We start from the raw sequence: 23,306 nt of genomic DNA, 5'->3' as shown, positions 1-23,306 counted from the left end.
GTCAGCTCTTCAAGGGGATTGTCAGGAACTTCTACCCCAAACACTGGCAAGCAAATATGTTTTTACAGGGTGAAAAGCCACAAAATAAGGAAGAAGAATGAGGAGGAATTTTTATGACACACAATAGCCATGCCTTTATACACAAGGGGAAAAAAATCAGTGCTGGCATAAACATAACCTCCTTGGCAGAGGCAATGAAAATGAACAGATTCTTTTGAACATGTGATATCATACGAATGAATGATTATCTTGGCACTGATGAAATATTTATATAAAATGAGCCTCTAGACTTCTCTTCTTTTCTTTCATTTTTGTTTCATTGCAGTGTTTCTCAGGCTCTGCCCTGTTGGTTAATTTTTTGCTGTCATCTTCTGACAGCTCATAGGAATGGATGTGTGTCATATCTTCATATATATCAGTATGTACAATGCTCACATTGAGGTGTGAGTTTTCTTCAATTTGTCTCCCTCTACAAATTGAATATGTAGAGGGAGACAAATAGAAGAAAAATCAAATCCCAACCTTCTCCCATCTGCTTAATAATCCCTTGCTTTCATTAATGCCTTGTGCGCCTTGGACTATTTAATATAACAATGTCAGAATTTCGGAGCTTGGGTATTTGTTCCAAGTTCACTGTGTCACTGCCGGCAACCAGGGATAGCCTGGTGGTAGTGTCGCCCAGAAAGCAGTAGATACAGGTTCAAATCCTGACGGTTCCCTTTTTCCAACATGTGTGTTAGAATTGCAGATCAGCAGTTAAGATCTTACAAATTTCATTTGTAGAGGGAGAAAAATTGAAGAAAACTCACATCCTGTCCTTCACCCCTCTGCTCAAAATCTCTTGCTTTCATTAAAGGACAAGTCCACCTTCATATACATGTGGATTGTCCGATTTTGCTCAAACTCTCACTGATGTGTTCTAGTAATATTGCTGCATTCACTAAATCCACATGTCTATGAAGGTGAACTTGTCCTTTAATGCTTTAAACATTCTTTTAATTTCTGCTCTCATATCTTTAACCCACAGGATGTACTGGAGTACAGAAAGAAGATCCGTCCCCTCAGGATAAAGATGTTGGATGGATCAGCCAAAACTCTGCTGGTAAGTGAAGTGTTGAATGTCCAGTCCTACCTGTGATGTGCTAGCCTTTCAACAAGGCCCTCTCGCTTTAAGTTATTGTGATATGGGTGAGTGAAGCAAGCCCTGCCAAGCGCGACAGTGCAAGGGCCTTCTGAGGTCTGCTTCACACATATTATTAAAGTGACCGTAACTCTACTGAATAATCAAAACGGGTTCTCAAAAAAAAAAAAAATTGAAGTACATATACAGTGTACATGTAGTTTCCAATAGTGCTATTTTTTTCGTATTTTAAAAATCTTTGGCTGAGGTTGCTTTTAAGAAATAGCAATTATGAAGCACACAAAACTAGTGATCAGAACAGCTTTTATGATGCTAAAATGTGTTTGACAAGACTATGGACAAATGTTATTGTAAACTGTATGGTCCTCAAATCTACACGTCTGCATTAATTTATAGATATGATGCAGCATATAAATATTAGCAGGTAAAATTGAGTGGGTTGAAAGCACTTTGATATCGGTCCTTTTTAGTTTATATTGTTTTCATGTTCTGAAAAAAAAAGCACATGCTTTTATTGCAAAATTATGTCTTTTGGCATATGATTAATTGTAAAATTTTATAGAATTTGGCCTTGACTGCAAAAATATTTTACATGGAGTATAAAGTGATTGCACTTTTATTCGGTGCATTTATAAAATTTTTTTTTCTGGCCAGAAACAGTGTTTTGAAACACTGTTTCTAGCAAGAAAAAAAATCTAATAAACGCTAGCCGTAACTTGAAACAGTGTTTTGAAACACTGTTTAAATGATGTCACAATGCCTTGCGCACGCCCTGTTTGACCTTTTGCTGAAAAACAAACTGCGCAGAATGAGTTGCGCAATGGCACAGTCTGAGCGAGAGCCCCAACATGCTCGGGGAAAAAAATCTTATATACATACAGTACGCTCTCCTGACAAAACCGTGTTTCAAATCAGTGTTCCGAATCAGTGTTTCAAAACCGTGATTCTCGGCACGCAAAATCTTATAAACGGGGCCCAAGAATGATGAAACAAAGTTTGATTGCTCCCTACCAAATTTGATGTTGGCAGAGCTATCTGCTCCTCTGTTCAGCAGGGATCTCCTCGTACATTTCACGCTCTTGTTTTAGCAAGGATAGCAAGGTTGACCTCTGTCTTTCTTTGTATATTATTCCCATTGTTTCCTCCAGATTGATGACAGCAACACTGTGAGCCAGATGCTCATAACAATCTGTACAAAAGTGGGTAAGTATTGTCATAGTCATTGGTATGTATTTGTTTTTACTTTCCAGAGAAGAGAGTTTATTTTGTCACTTTTTTAGTGTTTGTGAGTGCTACTCCCAACCCCTTACAATTTTTGTCTCACCCGCATATACAAGTGCATAGGGGAAACCATATATACAGTGTCACTTTTTCATCATCCGCGGCGGCATTGTCATCAACAATTTGGTGTACTCTTGGTAACTTTCTACAGCTGTGAGCTATTATGACCACCACACTCGCACTGCAGATACATATCCTAAAAATGCTGGTCAGGTTCAATTATGGATGCAGTCCGACAAGGGCTAGGGTCAAAAGGTCAATGAACTTGCCCTGATAATAATCACTGTGCTCACAATATTGTGGTGTCCTCTCAATACCTTTCCACAGCTTTGAGCTATGACCACCAAACTTGCACCACAGGTACATAACCTAAAGATGCTGGTCATGTGTGAATATGGATGCGGTCCAACAAGGTCAGAGGTTAAAATGTCGTGATGGCCTTACGTGGAAGAAACTTTAAAGCTCTGATATGCAAAATTGCTATTCATGTTTCATTGTGTTGCTTGATTTTAATTTGTGGTCAAAGTCTTTGAGGTTTTTGTCTTTTTTTTTTGGTTTGTGTTATTTTTGGCAGTCATGTCATCCTGGTGTCTTACTTTTTATTTGTGACAGGTGTAACCAACTACGATGAGTATTCCCTTTGCCGCGATATTCAAGAGGAAGACAAGAAGGAAGGGGGCACAATGAAGAGCGGGACACTGAAGAAGGTAGGAGATATGGTTTCCATGGTTACTGGGATGCTATGGGGATGCAGCGTGACACCTGGTAGATCTATTCCAATCCATCTGCCCAGGGGAGTTGGGAGAGGGTCTCTCTCTTTCTCTTTCCCACCTCCCTGATCTACCCATCTCTCTTATTAAATTCTGTATCTGGCTATCTGCCCATCTCTCTTTCTCTCTAGCTATCAATCATCCTATCTACATACCAATATCTGTCTTTCTGTCTGTCTGTTTAGTGATCTAGCAGCCAACTTACAGACCTTATCTGTCATTCTGTTCATATTGTCCTTCTGTACAACAGTATATCTGTCTATTTCACTATCTAGCATCTTGCCTACAAACATACATACCTGCCCACATATCTGTGTCCGTCTGTCCCAGTTTCTGTCTTTTTCTCTAGCTATCAATCATCCTACCTACCTATTTACCTACCTACATGTACCTATCCATATATCTATTCATCTGTCTGTCTGTTAGTCTGTCTATCTAGTGATCCACATGTAGCATCCAACCTACATTCCATATCTATTATTTTGTATGTCTGTCCTTCTGTCCAACACAATATATGTCTTCTTCACTATGTAGCATCTTGGTCTACATACATACTTATTTGTCCACATATCTGTTAATTTTTTTTGTTTGTTTGTCTATCCAGCAATTGAGCATCAAACCTACCTTCCTTATCTATCATTCTATTAGTCTTTTGTCTTTTTGGTTTGCTACCTAGCATCCAACCCACCTACTATGTACCTATCTGTCTGTCTTTCTTCATACCTACACTCTATGTACCTACACTCTGTGCTCATCTATATATCTCTCTATATTTCTCTATATATAATCTATCATCTATCTATCTATCTATCTATATATCTATCTATCTATCTATATATCTATCTATCCATCTATCTATCTATCTATCTATCTATCTATCTATCTATCTATCTATCTATCTATCTATGTATTTATCTATCTATCTATCTATGTTTTGATAGTGTTGCTACACTGTATGTGTAACTTAAACCATATTATTTTGTTGATCTTTACTTTGCATAATTTGGGAAGACGAAGTGACGCCCCTGAGCAGAAGAGATAACCAAAATTTGTTAAGGTTTTGAGTAGTGATGGAGACTATAAAAAAATGAAATAACTTGAAGCACTTTTGTAGCATCCTTTCTTTCTTTATGACGATATTTTCCCCAAGCAAGGGAATGGCAGGGTAGCAAGGAATTTCAGTTGGAAATGCTGCATCTGCGGTACAAACAAGCATATCTCAACATTCTGTTTGTGGTCGCAACGTGCCATTCGCACATGAAACTAAATGTTTTTAAAAAAAAGACTGTATGTGATGGGAAGATGTCATTAAGCATCCTGGGAAATACAGAGGAAATCTGGGGAAAATCTCAGTTTCCTGTTTTCACTAAAGCCAGATTTAAAGTTTGATGTCAACATTTAGATACATGATATCAAATCAGAGATGACACATCTGCTCTGTGGATAACAATCTTTAATGTTGGCTGATGGCAAAGGCTGTTTCCAAGTGTAAGGGTATCTCCACATGACAGTCTATATAGGCATATCTGTGTTAAGTGGGTTGTGATAACGCAAGAGTATATCTATACAATACCATGTGTGATGATGTTCTGTTTATTTTTGTTTTTGTTTTTCCACCCTTTCTGTGCTTTATTCCCTGATTGACATGCATGCTGAAGTGCTTTCATTCCTGATCGGCACAGATGTCTAGAAACTTTATTGGCAATGAATAAAAGTTACCGAATCCCCCCTAATCGCTGGCGCATCACCATGGCATTTCTGTTGGACTGATAGAGGCACATTGCTGCACCTCTATTAGGGTGTTTAGATGCAAAAAATTTATACTAGAACCGTATAGTTATACCAAAATGGTATAGCTATACAATTAATTTATACGTCTGAACGCGGACTATTGAAACGACATATAACGAAACAACGTACAGCTGTAAAGTGAAACGACGGTCAGAGCATCGTTTCGAACTAGAACTCGATAACGAATCAGCATTCCATCGTGTCCATTGTGCGTCTGAATGTATGGCGACCATAGAACGGCATAACTTGGCGGGGCTTAATGGGAGCGTACACGAAAGGTGACCCCACACCTGTCACTTAAGACCGTAACAGAATGCGCAATGAGAAACTGCACATTTATACGACATTTTCCAGAATGGTCGAAATTAGCGTCTGGACTGTCTGTCGGCGATACGATGATTCTTTATACGTCGTTTCTTTATCGAGTTTTGGTATAAACTGGCTTGCGTATGAACAGGGGGTATGAGTGGGCTTGCTGATCTATAACTAGGTCAAGTTTAGAGGAATTACTGAATACTGATTTTTTTAAAAAATTGGCAAGTTAAAGGGTGTGTACAGTTCTGGTTGAGGTGAGGATTTAGCTTTTAACGTTTTGCGAGATATTCAGAAACCACTCTATGAGATGTCAAAGAGCATGCAATTCTAAGGGGCATCAAAAGTTTATTTGATGAAAATCGGTTTTGAAATGGCCGAGATATCCAAAAACAAGGTGAAACAAAGAGATCCTAATAAAAGGCGTGGCCTGTCGCCTTTTATTATTATCACTTTTTTGGATATCTCAGCCATTTGAAAACCAATTTTCATCAAATGTTGAATCCTTCTTGAAATTACATGCTCTTTCATATTTCATAAGAGGCTTTTCATTATCTCACTAAGGAATGTTCAAAACATGAATCTCCACCTCAACCAGTACTGTACAGTCCCTTTAAGCTTGGCAAGTTAAACAACCTGCATAATGTACACTACACTCACAGTATCATGTGTTGTGCGTACTTCATTCTCATCTAAACCCTGCAGGAGAAGAAGAAAGATGCCGGCGCATCCATCCTGCGAGATGAGAAGAAAATGGAGACCCTGAAGAGAAAACTACACACAGACGATGAAAGTGAGTTTTGAGTGAAGTGTCTTTCTGTCTTGCTGTCTGTCTGTCTGTCTGTCTCAAATGTGTGTGTGTGTGTGTATGAATGAAGTTTTCTGCTCTACTCTTTCTTTGTATGCATAGAGCAAATACATGTACAGTATGTCTATACAGATGATAAAAGATGATAATAACCAGTATTCATATAGCATCTTTTCAAAATAGATTTAACATATCATATAATACACATTGTGATATTTTTATGTGTCACATCAAGGAGGTTCAAGAGATGGAGTAACAACAGTGTTATTCCCTACGATCCCATGTTTGATGCCGCCACTAAGAAATATTTAAAGTATGTGCTAAACTGGAGCTGCCTTACAGATTGGAAGACAATTGATTCATGTCGCATTGCATCATGACTCGTCACTCTCAATGGAAGATATGTCTTTATGATGGTAATTACTTTTCGCTGTCCCTTCTTATGAAACAAGAGCGGTACATAAAGGTACAGACGCAGGGATTTGCGAGTAAAAATTCCACAAAAATTGATAAAATAAGAATTAAAATTACCTGACTTTACATGTTTTTACACTAATCTAACATATAAATGAATAAAGAACTACACTTGAAGATTATACCATATCAGTTTCATTTGTTGGAAGTGATCGGAAAGATGATAAAATCGAATGCTTTCAAGTAAGGGTGCAGTTCCAATATTTTCACAACGTACGGCTCAGATTTATACTTTTCGACATAATCCTGGACAGGAGTTACTTTCTTTTTCAAATGCCTTATCACTAGTTGAAATTTAATTTCCTTTAATACAAAAACAAACAAAATATAGCCGACATTATGCTAGCGTTGCGAATGAATCATCTCTTTGCTCGGAAAGACGGCGGCATCGAACCCCGATCATCAAAGTCACAAATGCACCTGTGGAATTCTTTTGTACGTCAAAAGAAAACTGGCAGCTGTTTGAATGTTTACAGCCAGTTGGAACTCCATTTATCAAACCTCCTTGGTCACATCAACAGAGTAGTGGAGACACTAGTTAGTCTTAGTTTACCTGAAACAAATCTGAAATCTGTCTAATTCTATATTCCATAATTTATACTCAATTTCTCAGCATGTGCTCATAAGACAAGTGCAGAGCAATTCTGGCGAAAATGGATATTAATCTTCTGTCAAATTTGGCCTCGATGAGGAGGGATGTGTACCATTGACTGTGGGTACCATCTTCGCCCTGTATTAACCATTTGTCCCCCAACATGATAATTCTCCGTAGATTTAATTCATTTAAATCCCGATTCCTGAGAGAAATATTGGTTAGATGTACGACTAGTGTTACCTTTAAGGCAGTTTGGGTTAATGTGCCAGAGATGCACCAATGATGGGGGAAATAATCTTTCCATGTAATTTGAGAATGAACGGCTTTATTTATCTGAAATATGGCAAACAGGTCATTCTAATGTAAAATGGCGGGCACTTTTCCATGAATAGATCAAGACGTATCACCCACACACACACATTATAACATCTTTAAAAATGGCTGCCATCGCTTTTCGCTTTGCAGTGAACTGGCTGGATCACACACGAACCCTCCGGGAACAAGGCGTAGAAGAGAACGAGTGCCTCATATTCAGACGCAAGTACTTCTACTCCGACCAGAACGTGGACAAGCGCGACCCCGTGCAGCTCAACCTGCTCTATGTCCAGGTATATAGTAATCCTGTGGAAGAGATTTAGATTTTTAGTGGATTTTTTTTTTTCTTCTGTCCTACATCAGAGTCTCATGAGCATGCACTCTGCTGAGTTAATTCTGCAAGAACCTATTGCCTCATTTAGAAACTCTATAAATGGCATTTTTGTGTCTTGCCTGAGCAGACTGTTTTTGTTGTTGTTGTTTTTTGCCAATGCAGAAAATTGAAATCACACATTCTCCGTAGCTTGTTTTCTCTGTTTGCATTTTGGTGATCTGATATATAAAGTCAAGATTTTTACAATTCAGTATGTAGCATTAAACTGCTGTGTTTGTACTGCATGTAGAGAGTTCATGAAGTTAAAAAAAGAAAGAAAAATGTGATTAATGAAGCTAGGTTCTTGGTAACAAACTGATTGGGTTATTGCTTTGCTGGCCTTGAGAAAAGTTGCTGAAGTTGCCATCATGTCTCACAAGAATACCTGTTATATATTAGATAAGGGATAGCCTATAATCTAGGCTGAGGATGCAGCTACGGTCTTCACTGTCATGCTAAATGTCTGATGCAGCGAGACTATTGTCTAGTTGCTAAGCGATATGTCTGATGCGGCGAGACTACCAACAGTGGATGCGCGCAAAGCATCCACTGCCTATATCCACTCATCTTGCTTTAGATGTTGTACAAAAATTGTACAAGAAATTGCCACAGATTCATAAGTCGATAGTAAGAAAACAACAACTAAAGCAAGACGAGTGGATATAGACGGTGGATGCTTCCACTGTTCATAGTCTGGCCACATCCCAAATGTATCGCTTCGCAAAACAATGGTCTTGCCGCATCAGACGTTTTGCGTAACAGCAAAGACAAAAGCTGCATCCTCTGCATAGATTATAGGCTAGATAAGGAGACACTGAAGAAGACGCAGTGTTTGTAGGCCAAGGTGACTGACAAAGAGTGAATGTTGATGTGACTGCACTCTGATTTTTGCTCATTTGAGTTTGCCATCTTCTCAAAGAGAAACAGACACAAAACAACACAGAGCTTCCATTATGCTAGTGGACATGGATATGTAAATCCCATTTGCTCAGGATTACTGTTTTTCAGGAGAGTGAAAAGAAAATACTGTGTGTGTGTATGCATGCCGCTCCATGCTCACGAATTTTACCTCACATCCTAATGCAGCGAGTCTCTTCAAATTGTCAAATTGTGTCACGGAAAATAGATTGTTTTCTTGGAAAGGTCAGCACAAATCTTGAACTTCCCTCTCTTCTGCGGTAAAAGTATTAAACTGATTTTACGATTCTCTTCAAATTGTCAAATTGTGTCACGGAAAATAGATTGTTTTCTTGGAAAGGTCAGTGCAAATCTTGGACTTCCCTCTATTCTGTAACAAAAATATTAAACTGACTTTACTGAGAGTGACATTGTGGGTCTGAGCACCAGGAGACTCTGTTCATCTTGTGATATTCAAAGAATCAGTGTACACTGTACATCAACTGTTTTTCCCCAAATGCAAAGTGTTAGAAAAGGAAGTGGATGAGATTTGTTACATCCTTGGATTATTTAGTAGCCTCAGATACCACAAATGGGTTAAATCAAAGCTTGTATTAGGTTTCTATATATCATCATATCACTCTGCAAGTTTAATGAAATTTTACCTGCCAGTTTTAAACCACACGAGATGCCGCACTGCACTTTTCCTTTTCAGCGTGCCAATGTGTGGAAAACGCAAAATGAGGATCAGAACATCGCTGTTTGAATTTCCGTTTTAGATGCAGATTTCTCTGATATCAAATGAAATGAGACTTATTTTGTTCAACAGGGTTTGATGGTAAAGTACCAAAATATATGGTGAAATGCTTCATGTTTAGCTTCTTGGAGCTCTATGCTGTATGCAACATTCTGTGCCTGACAAAGAGTTCAATAGATATGAATATTATTGCAAGTCCTTTTCAATATTTGAGTTTAAAACTGGTAGTTGCAACGCAAACACCAAAAGATGAAATTTGACTGTTTTCTTATTTCCTCCCCCCACCCCCTCTTTCTTCTCTCTTTCCCTCTTTTTGTTTGTTTTCCTTGAATGCATTCAGTCCCGTGATGCCATCTTGAACGGAACTCACCCGTGTTCGTATGATGAGGCCGTCGTGCTGGCCGGAACGCAGTGCCAGATCCAGTATGGGGACTACAACGAGAGCAAGCACAAGCCAGGGTTCCTGGAGTGAGTATGAGAGGGCAGCCATTTGTTGAGGACGAAAGCAACATTGATTGATTCAGGGTTCTGTCAAGAAATGTGCGTGTGAAGCAAAAATTGCAAAAAGAACAAAGACAACAACAACAAAACTCCCTCCCTACCCCCACCCCCCCCCCCCCCCCCACCCAACTCAAAAAAAGTGGAAATATGTGTGATGACCATTTTGTTTCCGAAAGTACATGTATGAGCCTAGGAAATGAATGAGAATGAGATAATTTTGTATCGGTGAATTCAATTTCTGGCACAGACATTTGACGCAAGTTGGAATTATGTCTTTGTCATGACACCAGCTACAAACAGTGGCATCATAAGTTTTATTGGCCTCATATTTCATGATAATCTGTTCTTCCTTTTTTTTGGGGGGGGGGGGGGCTGGAGGGAGGAAGAGTGTCTGGAATCACTAAATCATAAGTTACCCCCTGTTGAATTTTCCCCATATGCAAGTCAACTTTGAGGAATAGAGCATAATCTAACATACATGTATTTGGACATAAAAGAAGAAAGTTTACGTGATTGACAGAATGATTAACGTCTGATTTTGCGAAACTGTGATTAGAATTACAGAGTTATATGTGTATTTGCCCTGCCAATTTGTTGTTGCATTTTAATGATAAGCAGTGACGAACTTACGCAATAATGAACTTCACGGGTAATGATGTCATCACTCTCAAATAGTTGGCTGCAACCAATATTGCCGTTCAGTGAAAACATGCGAAGCTTTAAAATTCCACAATTTTCTTATGTCATGAGAATGAGCTATTGTGGCTCAGTAGATGACAGTGCAACCCAGGACTGTAAATCATGAGCTCCCTGGTTGGATTCCCCTTGGCTGCAGCGGCTACGCCCACAGGCAGGGCACTTCATCCCCATTGCGCAGTAGTCCTTCGAAGGGCACTGTATACGCTGAATATTTCGCGAGGTTTTTTATTTTCGTGAATTTCACGAGTCAGCTGCTATTCGCGAAATTAAAGACACATGAAAATATTGACTCTGATCCCGATATGAATGTGATGTATGGGTATACATTTCTCCGTTCAGTATAGGACTCCATGATTGCGAATTTAACCACCCGCTAAATCGTCGCGAAGTCTCGATTCGTGAAAATTTAGACTCGCTTAATATATGGCATATACAGTACTTCAAGCTGTCTGTCCCTGTGGTTGCTTGTTTGCCTTCAAGCATCTATTGCATTATTTGTGGCCACTTCTAACAAATCATGATGCGATACTTCTACAACGATTGCTCGTAATGACAGTTCTATCATGTCTGCTTCCGACATGTTGTAGTCTAGTTGTCAGTGTCAATTCAAACGTTATTAAAGTGGCATTGCATTTGGAACTCCCTGCCACAGAACAGATTGCTTTCTGAAGATGCATCGGTAAGAGAAGATAAAAGGCTGAAAGAAATGAAGGAACGAAGGACAAAGCAGGAGAGAGTGAGAGGGAGAGATAGGTACATGTAGAAGTGCAAGAGTGATTTAAATTGAACTTGTTTGTGATTGAAATCGAGTGATGCACTACGTTCCAATCCATGGAGATTTACCGGATCAGATGGAATGAATCATCACTAGTTTCTGCCATTATTCCATGAAGGGTTTCTTCGAAATGAACCTGTGTTTACTCGTGGAAACATATTTCAAAATCTTACGACAGTGAATTTTGAAAAAAATGCCTTGCAAGGTCATTCTGCCATTCAGGTCCTGTTGATCCCAACTTATGAAAAAGTAAGATGGCAAGGACAGAGAAATTTATGCATCATAATCTAGTACAATGTACCACAAAACACTCAGACTTTGTACTGAGGAGGCCTGTTGTGGCGGTGACATATCACATGTCACTTCATGAATGCTAGGGAATGAAAGCAAAATAAATTTCCCATTTCTTGCGGTTTGGTTGTCCCCCCCCCCCCCCCCCCCCCCATCCATATTCATTCAACAGTTCCTTTATGTGTGATATCAGTTTCCTCATACTAGGCTAGACAAAATATATTGAAACAAATAGTGGCTATTAAAGCCATCCTTAATTGATATGTGCTGTTCGCTCTATTTACGTACATTTGTATGTAAACACTTTTTCTGTTTGGCCAGGTTATGGAAATTACACAAACACGGTGAGGGAATTAGCAAGGGGGTCGTGTCCTTTACTTGTATGCTTTCTCGGATACGTATTTGTTTTGTCTTCATATCTTCTATTTTGCTTTCGTTGAAAAGAAAGCAGAAAAAAGAGGAAATGAGCTTGCTGCATTATGAGTGGTTACTGTACGTCTTGACATATTTTCGTGCACATTTTTCGTGAATGGCAGTTGATTGAGAAATTCTTGTTAGTTGTTTATGAAGGGCTTTGTGGTCTTCTCATTATCATTATAATTGACAAAACAATGACAAAACACAAAGTTCGGAAGAAAGTGTTATTTCTCAAACAGACTGTTTTGTACATAACATGGTTTGAAATGAGAACAAATTTCTCATAAAAAATTGAGCCTACCAGTATCAAGGATTTGAGCGTAGGGCGGGAAAGCATGGCATCTTGGGCTCTGCTACTAGTAGTCACTAGCAACGCTCGTGTGCTGGCACAGGACATTGTGTGCGAAGCAAACTTTTGTCTTCATTTTCATCAACATTTATTGCGGGTTGTTATTTTTTAGTTCAAGAGGCTATTCATGAAAAGTAATCCACCGCAAATATTTCAGTGTATAAAGTACTTTCCTTTTTCCCTGTGATTTTCACTCTGATTTAGGGAATCATTTGTTCATCTTTCTCTCTTACTTTTCAGGTTGAAGGACATGGTCCCCAGGGAATACGTGAAAGTGAAAGGTGTGGAGAAGAGGATATTTTTGGTAAGGGAACATTTTTTTCCTCCCCTCTCCTCCTCTTTCCATGCTGCTGCCCTCGCTCTTTCTAACTTTTCTAAACTCTCTCCTATTCACTAGGATGGACTGAGGGCTAGTTACTGTGCCTAATTGTTCTTGTAGACTGTTTGAAGTATTCTGATGATTTGTGAAATTGAGTCTGTCTTCATGATCGGGGGAATTTTGCCATAGAACTCATCATGTCATCATTTACTAATTTTGAATTTAACTGCATGCATTTTAATTCTTTAAAAAAAAAAAAGATTTTGACTGAACTGATTCATTGATTAGATCTACACAAAATCAGAAAGAAATTTTCAGGAATTTGCCAATTCAAGTAAAAAAACAACAACAACCAAAGCCCAGATCTTCAATGTTCTAACATGTATTGTCGATTTGATAATTAGCTATGAACTGAGCAATTCAGAGGCTGTTGAAAATCTTGGCATCAGAGAAGAATTGTACATGAACAACAAATACTCTAGTTTAAATGAAAGACGGTCTTTTTTTTTGTTTTTTGTTCACTACTTTATGAAATACTACTCAATTAATCTATAGGACTACAGTAACGAGATAGGACATGAAATGACAGAAATGTGGTATGTTGAAGGTAATAGACATTATGAAAAAAGAAAACCCAAAGTAGAGCCAATACTAACAAGGTGTTAATGCAATTGTCAGAAAGTAGAACCTTATTGAATATTTCTACCTAACTTGTCCTTTGTTGAGTGATATTAAAGGCTGTGAGAAGCGCAGTGCTAACTTCATTTTTTTTTTTTTACATATCATTTCATTTTCTTAACGTGTTTTTTTTTGATATCGTCTTTACTGTGTGTATTCAGACCTCAAAAAAAAAAATCATTCATTTGTATTTATTACTTTTCATGCAAGTTCATGGATTGTGTTTACTTAAGGTGTAATTTCAGTGATAAGGTAATAGGAATAAACGTGTGCGTGTACATGTTATCATGTTGTAGCAGACCATTTCTAGATCTTGCCATCGACTTGGCAAGATCATTTCTTGTTCTTGCTGGTCATTATAATATGTTTCTGCCCTATCTCTGTGTAAAAGGAGAATTATGATATGACTTGAGCATACGCTGGGAAAGCTTCCATGCTCGGGTCTCTCGCTGGACGACCCGAGCGTTTGATTGGCAAACTAGAACAAACAACATTCTGAACATTGGACTTTGTGAGAGCAGCAGAGATTATAATCTGGTACTGGTAATCTCTCCGCGCTATGATTTGCCAGTTTCAGTTCAGTCCCACCCATTGAGTTTCATGTCTCATCTGTCATGCTGCCATGCAGAGAGGCTGTACAATTATACTCAAAGTGACATTCATACTCTGTTGTTGGCCACCTGTCACCAAAAGTCCACTCCATGAATTACAGGGCGTGACATACCTGATGATGGAAAAAGAGCAGCAAGAAGATTATAGCCAAGGAGATATCTCTGGTGTCATCATGTGACTCCAGTATTATCTCTCACGTGTCAGCATTTTTCCTCCAAAAAAGAGGAAAATTAAACTACATTATACATAGAAAAGAGTAGACTAACAACTTGTGGACAATGATTGATGCTTTTTGGCAAGCACTCATGTTTGTTTTTTATTGTTGTTTTTTTGCAGCATTGTCTCCAGTAATGTATATGAAAATCCTTATTTTCGATTTTGTTGCTTTTAACAGTAGCTTACCAGTCCCCTTGTATGTTGTAACTTAGCTCTTTTTTTTTCCTTCCCTTTTGAACTGTATGACCCACCTATTGAATATCCTGTCACCTCCTTCTTTTTTTTGCACAGCTAGATTAGAGGTTACCTCTGCTCTCCATATATAAAGCAGTTCCCTGCTGACAATTGGTCCTCTTTCACTCTCTGTCCATCTTAGAATGGGCACAGAAGAGCAATTTGCCGAGGGAGCATAGCTCAAAAATAGCGAGATCTGCCTGTGCTGCCGTTGAGATATGACACTTGCTCTTCAAAATGCCAGAGTTTTGCCTCTGATTGTAGACATGTCGCCTGTCGATGTCAGGCGCATCATTTCAAACATGGTGCCTCCCAAATTGTTGCTCTGGTGCCTGTGAGTATGTTGAAAAAGAAACTTGTTTCCCCTCATTTCATCTCTCCAGTTTTCTTCCATATATGATAAATTTATTGGTGCAGATGACACTAAAAATATAAGCAATATAAGTAAATTTAATTTCAACGTTATGCCAAAGAAAGAGTTGCAGATGAAACCACATCAACCTTCTTACCCAGCATCAGATCAGAATGTGTGCCTGGATCGTGACATCTTGTGTGACTTTCTTCTTGTTGCTTTTTTTTTGCATCTCTCTGTTCAGGAACACCGAAACATGATCGGGATGAGCGAGTTGGATGCCAAAGTGAAGTACACACAGCACTGCCGATCCCTCAAGACCTACGGCATTACCTTCTTCCTTGTAAAGGTTCGTGTGATTGCTCTTAAAGCTCTACTTTTGTCTCTTATTTCTGATTTCTAGTACATTTGTACATACTTCCAGTTACTGATGTTGTTAAATGTGATGATGATAGTGATGATAATGTAATGATAGTGATGATGGTAACAGTGATGATGAATTGAGGTATGAGTTGTTGTTTTTTCCACTTTGTCTCCCTCTGTACAATTGGAATTTGTTTGTTTGTTTGTTCATTTTCCATCTGAGAAGATGGCTTGATAGCCCATATTCAGCTGTGCTAAGCTGGTTGATCCATGGGGTCCATTTTGATGTGAGGCGAGACCACTTCACAGGGTTTACACCCTGCAATTTGTAAGATCACAACTGCCGATCAATATTTTTTGACAAACATGTCGGAAAAAGGGAACCAGAGAGAATCACGCTGGTTCCGGAAAGCAGTAGACGACAGGTTTTATTCCCGCTGGTTCCTTTTTTTCCAACTTGTTTGTCAAAAATATAGATCAGCAGTTGAGATCTTATAAATTTCGTTTGTACAGAAAGTGACAAATTGAAGAAAATGCATACCTCAATCATCACCCCTCTGCTTAATTATCTCTTGCTTTCAGTTGATGATGATGATATCATGACCACGTACTGATGATAATGGCGATAATAATGATTATTTTCATAATGATTATAATTATGATTATGATGAAGATATCTATCCCTCATGATGGTATTGATAAAATCAGTAATAATGATGATACAAAGAAATTTGTATGCATTTGTTTTGACATATAGCACACTTGTACTGTATTGCTGTGCTCAAAGCTCTCACAATAAATCATTCGTTTATTGAAATATGGTCCCTACTATCTCAGGCCTCATAGCATATGATATCGTTAGTGGCTGTTCACCACAAGAAACAAAAGTGTACTGTAAAACCAAAAATTTTTGTGTCCATGAAACTTCCGCAAATTACGCGAGGAGCCGAGATTCGTGAAAGTGAAATGCACACCCGAAGTATGACCACACATTACGTTGAATGCCAGCTCCAATTCGCGAAAGTTTCAAGCAGCGGATGTTTCTGTTTTTTTCTGTCTTTTTCTTTTTGTGTAGACTGCTGCAGATATACATGTATAGTTAACTGGAATATTTTGTCTGTTGTTCCCTCCCCTCCTCTTCCCTTCCCCCTTTTTCTACTTTCAGGAAAAAATGAAAGGCAAGAACAAGCTTGTGCCTCGTCTCCTTGGCATCAACAGGGAGAGCGTGGTTCGTGTGGATGAAAGAACCAAAGAGGTCAGTAAACTTCTCTTTTTTTAGCCGTAGTGTGTGGTATGTTGATATCTAATTTGCCTGTATAGATACCAAATTAGTGTTCAATGCAGTTGTCTTATAGGGATCTGCTTTCCCTTTCTTATAAACTTATGTAGAATATGCATGTACAACGTAGTATACAGATAATGCATGTTAGCTAGTGCATTGAAATGAAATGAAATGAAATTTATTCATATTCCACATAGTGGACATTATATATATATATATACAATATATAGAAAGAACAATATAAACAAAATATCGTGACTTTTTTGTTTTTGTTTTTGATATAATCACAAATGTGGAGGGGACTACTAAGAAGCACTGCTTGTGAAATGTAGACCCCCTAACGATGTGCGAGAAGAGCCCCTACAGATATACCACATGGGGTCCGCAGGACCAAGTGTGGTATCATATCCAGGTGGCGAGTCAAGCACAGAGTGCAGTATTTCGGCAAAAGCAAACGTGTTATTTGTTTTATGTGACTTCCCCCTCCAAACTGAGCTACACATACTCCTCAAAAAACAATCAAATAATACATGTACAACCTGTATGTCGGAGAGTTGAAATGTAGTGTAAATGTACTATACTGCACTTGCCACAGTGCAGTATATATTGCATTTGGGATAGTGTCGTTCCTGCACTCTAATACAACTGCATGCTCTAGTGCAGTCCACTGAATGTCATGTGATCTAAATTGAACCAGTCAGATTGCAGAACATTCTTGGAAGTTTTATAATACATTTTATGTGAAGAATGTGCAGAGGAATTTATCTACAAATACATTTGCAGTAGCTTTAGTCCCTCCCCACTCCAAAAAAGAAAAAGAAAAAAAAAAAGAATCAGCAACTGTTTACATTTTATATTTTTTTAAAGCATTTTACTTCATATTTAGAGAGATCAATAAATATATATGATTATCATAATTCAAGAAACAATTGAAAATATATGATAATATTCAAAGTAACAGACTGAAGAAAAGTCGATGGATTGTACATCTGCATACGTTGTGTAAACCATTATCTACAAATACATTTGCAGGAGCTTTAGTCCCTCCCCACTCCAAAAAAGAAAAAGAACAAAAGAGAATCAGCAACTGTTTACATTTTATTTTTTTTTGAAAGCATTTTACTTCGTATTTAGAGGGATCAATAAATATATGATTATCATAATTCAAGAAACAATTGAAAATATATGATAATATTCAAAGTAACAGACTGAAGAAAAGTCGATGGATTGTATGTCTGCATACGTTGTGTAAATCATTAGTGAAAGCAGACAGACCTCTCCTTTACCTTTCTCCTTTCTATCTCTATGCAAGTCATCCCTCCCTCCTATTCTCTTTCCGATGTGTATTATGTACAGGGGCTGCACGCAAATCGAGCCACGCTTATGCTGTAGCCCCACTGTATTATTCATTGTTGTATTGCTCATATGTTTTGCTGTACATTGTGTAAAGGCAATGAAGAAAAATTTTGTGAACAACTTATGTTTGTGTATGCATATGTACATGTATGTGCGTGTACAATGATAATACAGAAATCAATAAATCAAATCAAATCAAAAAAAAAATAGTGTGGTCTCTGAGATAAATAAGGGAGATTTGCAAACATACAATGTATCTTAGGACCTCTCCTGACATTTCAGTTAATTTTGTGAACACACATTGATCATTCAGTCATTAGCAAATGATTCATGATGATAATTATGATTATTAATCATTGCCATGATCATGATCGCAGTGATGATTAGTGTTATTGCCATCAGAAATTTTGTGAATTCTGTGATTTCTTGTTTTGCAACAGATCCTGAAGACATGGCCGCTGACCACTGTACGTCGCTGGGCCGCCTCCCCAAAGAGCTTCACGCTGGACTTTGGTGACCACTCGGACGCCTACTACTCCATGCAGACCACCGAGGGGGAGGCCATCGGAGCCCTGATCGCCGGCTACATCGACATCATCCTGAAGAAGGTAAAAAATACGAATTGACTTCATCTGAGGGCAAGAGGCTGTCTCGCTATCAGGAAAAGAGAATATTGGCCTGTTTTGTGTGCTGATTTGGCTGGCTGTGTGACAGCTGCAGTCAGCCAATGATTGGGGAGATATTTGTATGCTGCTATTCTTTCTTTCTTTTTTTTTTTTCAATTGAGTTAAATTCAATTTTATTTCAATTTCTTCTTCGACAGAACATAACAGAAAATACAAAAAATACAAATGATCTTGAGTACTCGGTTGTTGACTGTACTATGAAAATTAGGGGTACTTACCAAATTAAAAGCATGTATACATGTAAACATTTGTCAAAGTAGATAACTTTTTTTCAAAATAATACAGTAAACATGCATAACAACAGAGCTGACATGGTGACTACAGCTGTAAAATGAGGAATGTTCACATGCATTTTAATTTCACAAATTTCGCGAGAGCCAAGATTCGCGAAATTAAAATGCACGAGAAGGCTCTTGTCTGCACTGTATGCATTGAATGCCAGAGGCACTTCGTGAAAATTTCTTGCCGTGAAAAAGACCAAAAAATTTCATGCTGCTAAAATATCATGTTTTACAGTATTGTGTTTCAGTCAGCAGTGTACACCTGTATGTTATGCAGGTATCATTATACATGTATCTTTGTAACCATTATAGCAACTTGTTTAATTTTTGTTTATGAGTCTATATATTTTCATCACTTTTTCTTTTTCCCTTCACATTGGAAGTACTCCCTAATTTAATATACTTTTGTCCTCATTAATGGTCTATAAACTCTATTTCTCTAAGCAAAGGATCTGCAACACATGTCTTTTGGTTTTTGTTTGTCTGTTGTTTTTTTTTTTTGCTTTTGCAAGTGGGATCATTTTTCGCAAGTTAATGAGGGAACAATTTTTTTCACAAGGTAGTGGTCTTCCTTCGTACATGATGAGAATTCTCCGTATCGCATATAAACGTGAACATTTCGTCACTAGCGGTCAGCCTGTACGCTGGTCGTATACTTCGTGCAAATGAATGAGGTGAAATGCACTCACGTCCACATGCCAAAATCAACCAGAGTCACATTTTCAGTGTTCACTTGTGCATTGCCAGTAATGCAGAGTTACTCTGCAGCAGGCACAGGTAGAGTGTATAATGTTATTTCTTTTTATCACAACTAAAACATTGTCACTTCACAACAGAAAGGCATTTTCAGAGCTTATAAATTGATGTTTCTTTTCCCAACAAGTAACAATTGCTGAAAAAAATCTACAAAACTGTGGTAGTTTGGAGATTGAGATAGAGCTCCATGTGTTTTGCTAACGATCACATGCATTGTAGAGCTCGTGCTGTGCAACGGCACAGTTTTTTCAACACATTGTTGCAGAAATGAATGGTACTGGCACCGTTTTAAGTTTTGACAGTTACAGTGTATTTGCAATAGGGAGAATTAAAGGCTCGATATTCTTGTAACTCAGGAGGGTTGATGTGAAGCTCATGTAGCGTTTTCTTCATCCTGCGGAAGACCCCGCAATTAGAAACACCTGTTTCTCCCAAGTTGGGAATCAAACTGTTTGGTTTGGTTTCCAATGTCTCTGGACATTGTTTCTACATTTGTACATGCCAGTGCTTTCCTGTTTGCAAGGAAAATCCTCCCAAACTATCTGGAGAGGCTCCATTTTACACTCTCCCTGCCCCCCCCCTTTTTTTTGGGGGGGGGGTGGGGGGGGGGTGGGAGCAAGAGATGAAATTATGAAATCACAAGATGTACCATTTTGATTGTTATCTATGCCAGTCTTGAAAAGAATTACTTGTATTCTGTAGTCACATGATTTGGAATAGGTGTATTCATTCTCTTGGATTATTTTTTCTACCTCCTACAGCAAAAGGGCAAAGACAGGATGGGCATGGATGGAGACGAAGAATCACTCCTATACGAAGACAACGTCATGGCAACCAAGGCACGCATCATCCAGCTGCAGTCCAACAAGAAGGACCACGTGATCGAGGGCTCAGTGGCCATCCCTGCCGTCATGCGGGCGGGCGGACAGGGTGAGTCGTTGTCTGTTTTATAGCATTTTGTATCTTGTATCTTTCACAAACCCACAGGGGAAGAAGCTACATACTGCATGGTGGTGTTTGGAATTTGATGTTTGGGTGTTCTTTGGGTGAGCTGGTAGAATTTGTCATTTAATGTTTTGGGATGTCTCCATCAGTATTGTGGTCTACCAGGGTATCGTTGGCTGTCATCTTCACCTCATTGGTGAATTTTCAAATCTGCATGTGCTGGGGACAAGTTGGTAGAGATTTGCAGCAACATTATACGTGTATGAGCATTGCAATGACAGGCTTTGTTAGTCAACACAATTAAAGACTTGTCTGTAGGCACTATTTATTAGAGATATAACAAGTTACTGAAGAGAAAGAAATTACGTAAACATTGAACTTCCTGCTTTTAACGTTAGACTCACAAGGTCAAGCGTGTGTTTACTGTCTTTAACTGTATGATGATAGCGTATCTTACATTACAATACAATACACCATATTTTCTTTTGTTTTGAATGAGTTAAAATCACAGTAGGTCATATATTTAGTTTAAGACACACAAAAAAATAATGATGGTTAGATTTGTAATAGATGTACAACCTGTAAATGTTGAATCAAATATTTTTTTGATTAAAGATATGTGGCTTGGAAAAATTGAAGTGGAGTGTAAATATGGCTGTATGAATGTATTTCCACTGAAGGCTGCACATAACATTTTTGTAAAGGTTTGTGCACTGTTAGTCTCTTAAATTTTTTGAATGTGAGCAGAGATTTGTGACTCCAGTTAATTTTTGAAAACTGGATTGAATATGTTTTTAATGTTTGATAACAGCAACATAAATTTCTGTCATATAATAAGAACAATCAGACTTATAAGAGGAGGCAAAAAACATTGTTATATGGCTGGGTGTTTGGAGAATTTGGAGCTTACAGCATGAAGTGTGAGTTTAATCTGTGGACTGTGTATTCTACATTCTTTGAATGCTAAATGTGGTTCAAAGTTTCCTGACAACAAATATTAAAATCCTTATTAAAACATAAATGTATATCCTGCTGAAATGGAATGTTGATATGATAGGAAACTTCCCTATGAAGGCAGGTTATGGAAAATCCAAAGCAACATCAGAAGACGAATTATGATGTTCTAACTGTTTGACTGTCTGTACATCATTCACCTGTTTAATAGCATCATCATTCTTTTTTTCTTTCTTTTTTGTAGCAAGATGAAGCTTTATTCAACAGTGTACTTTTCTTTACCAAGATATGTTAACTCCCAGCTTCAATTAGCTGAGCCCTAGCATTTGCAGGTATTGTTTAAGCTGTTATTCTTGCGCACAGATAATTTTGCGAATAAGGAGGTCACGGACATTTTCGCGAGATGTTGTTGCTGCCATACATTAGTGCACTAATGCCTGTCAGTACGAGATATTTTCGTGTGTCTTTAAATTCGTGGTTCGACAGTGGTTAGCGAAATCATGAAAATTAAACCCTCGCGAAAATAACAGCTTATACAGTGCATATTTGTGTATGTACGTTGGTCCTGGTGGTGCTTACATGATATGCACGGCTATGTGTATGTATGCATGTGAAATTGTGTGAACGGGAATGTGTTCATGTCTAGATGTGCACAACATGCTTTATCATGGGGGTGGGGGGGGGGGGTAGACGTCACAGTTCGGAGGAAGAGAGGTGCGTAAGGTGCCCCCCTTGGTATATCGCTGGGAGGAATGATGGGGGAATTCGTCAAAGAAGTTCCAGGGCTTAAGGTGGATTAGAGATGGTTGGAGTACATCCTGAGGGGGAAGTACTGTACCACCCGTTAGAAAGTGTTAAGTGTAGCAAAAAAAGCTGCTGAAAACTGCTTATCCAATAAAGGCGAGCCAATGGCGTAAAATGGAGTCAAAAGGGGCCTGAGCTTCGATCCTAGCAGAATCTTCATCAGAGTGTGTTAAAACACACATACATACAAGCAGACACAAGCAGACTCATGAATGAGGTGAAAGGAAGCCATCAGCAATTATATGGCAAGGTTTTTTATTTTGTCACTGTTTCATGAAAGCTAGAAGATGTGTGAAAAGTGAACAATATGGATTTGGATTATAACAAAAGATTTATTGGTGGTTTATGTCATAGACAGATTATTGTCTATAAAGAAAAAAAATAACTGAACAGTCAAGATTACATAGTTTTGTACCATGAAGTTTATTTTTTCAGTGGCATAGTCTTTAGTAAATTTTGCAAACTTTTTTTGTTGACCAAATTAAGCATTTGCAAAATCAGCTTGATGAAATGAAAGTTTTGCTGCTGGTAGTGAACTAAGTTCAATATTGAATCTGTGAATGTCTGTTTGTTGAGTGCCTATTACACAAATGCACAAATAATCTTTCTAGAAAATCAGGCTCAAGTTTGTATTCAAAGAAAGACAAATTATGAAATGGGATCGGTTATGAATAATTTTTGAACCATATTTCTGAAATATTGATGTTGAGTTTATATCTTCAAATGAATCTTGCCTTTGTCTATTGGACATTAGTCATAAAGCAATGTATATTGTGATGATTCATTAGGAAATTATCTAGGAACAGACTGTGGAATGTTGTGCAAGGTGTACACCCTCCCCCCCCCCCAAAAGAGTCTAGTCATGTAATCCTGTGCTAAAGGCATACTGCTGCTTCCTCCGAGACACTTGAGAAAAACTTCC

At 38.2% G+C, this 23,306-nt stretch overlaps 1 protein-coding gene across 1 annotated transcript in view; it reads left to right on the top strand.

Moving 5' to 3' along the window:
* Positions 1–23,306, top strand: part of LOC139731760 (talin-1-like) — a 181,785-nt gene that overhangs the window by 63,227 nt on the left and 95,252 nt on the right. Inside the window, exons 4-14 of the mRNA XM_071642640.1 lie at positions 1,028–1,102; positions 2,290–2,344; positions 3,035–3,129; positions 6,001–6,088; positions 7,638–7,780; positions 9,855–9,982; positions 12,787–12,850; positions 15,202–15,306; positions 16,486–16,575; positions 18,399–18,566; positions 20,443–20,611. Coding sequence (XP_071498741.1) covers positions 1,028–1,102; positions 2,290–2,344; positions 3,035–3,129; positions 6,001–6,088; positions 7,638–7,780; positions 9,855–9,982; positions 12,787–12,850; positions 15,202–15,306; positions 16,486–16,575; positions 18,399–18,566; positions 20,443–20,611 — 1,180 coding nt within the window. The remainder of the gene's footprint in view (positions 1–1,027; positions 1,103–2,289; positions 2,345–3,034; positions 3,130–6,000; positions 6,089–7,637; positions 7,781–9,854; positions 9,983–12,786; positions 12,851–15,201; positions 15,307–16,485; positions 16,576–18,398; positions 18,567–20,442; positions 20,612–23,306) is intronic.

Source organism: Diadema antillarum, unplaced genomic scaffold (assembly GCF_040938485.1).
Source record: "Diadema antillarum isolate AM-2024a unplaced genomic scaffold, OU_Dant_1.0 seq00000384_RagTag, whole genome shotgun sequence".
NCBI lineage: Eukaryota > Metazoa > Echinodermata > Echinoidea > Diadematoida > Diadematidae > Diadema > Diadema antillarum.
This window is presented reverse-complemented; position numbering and strand designations above follow the sequence as displayed.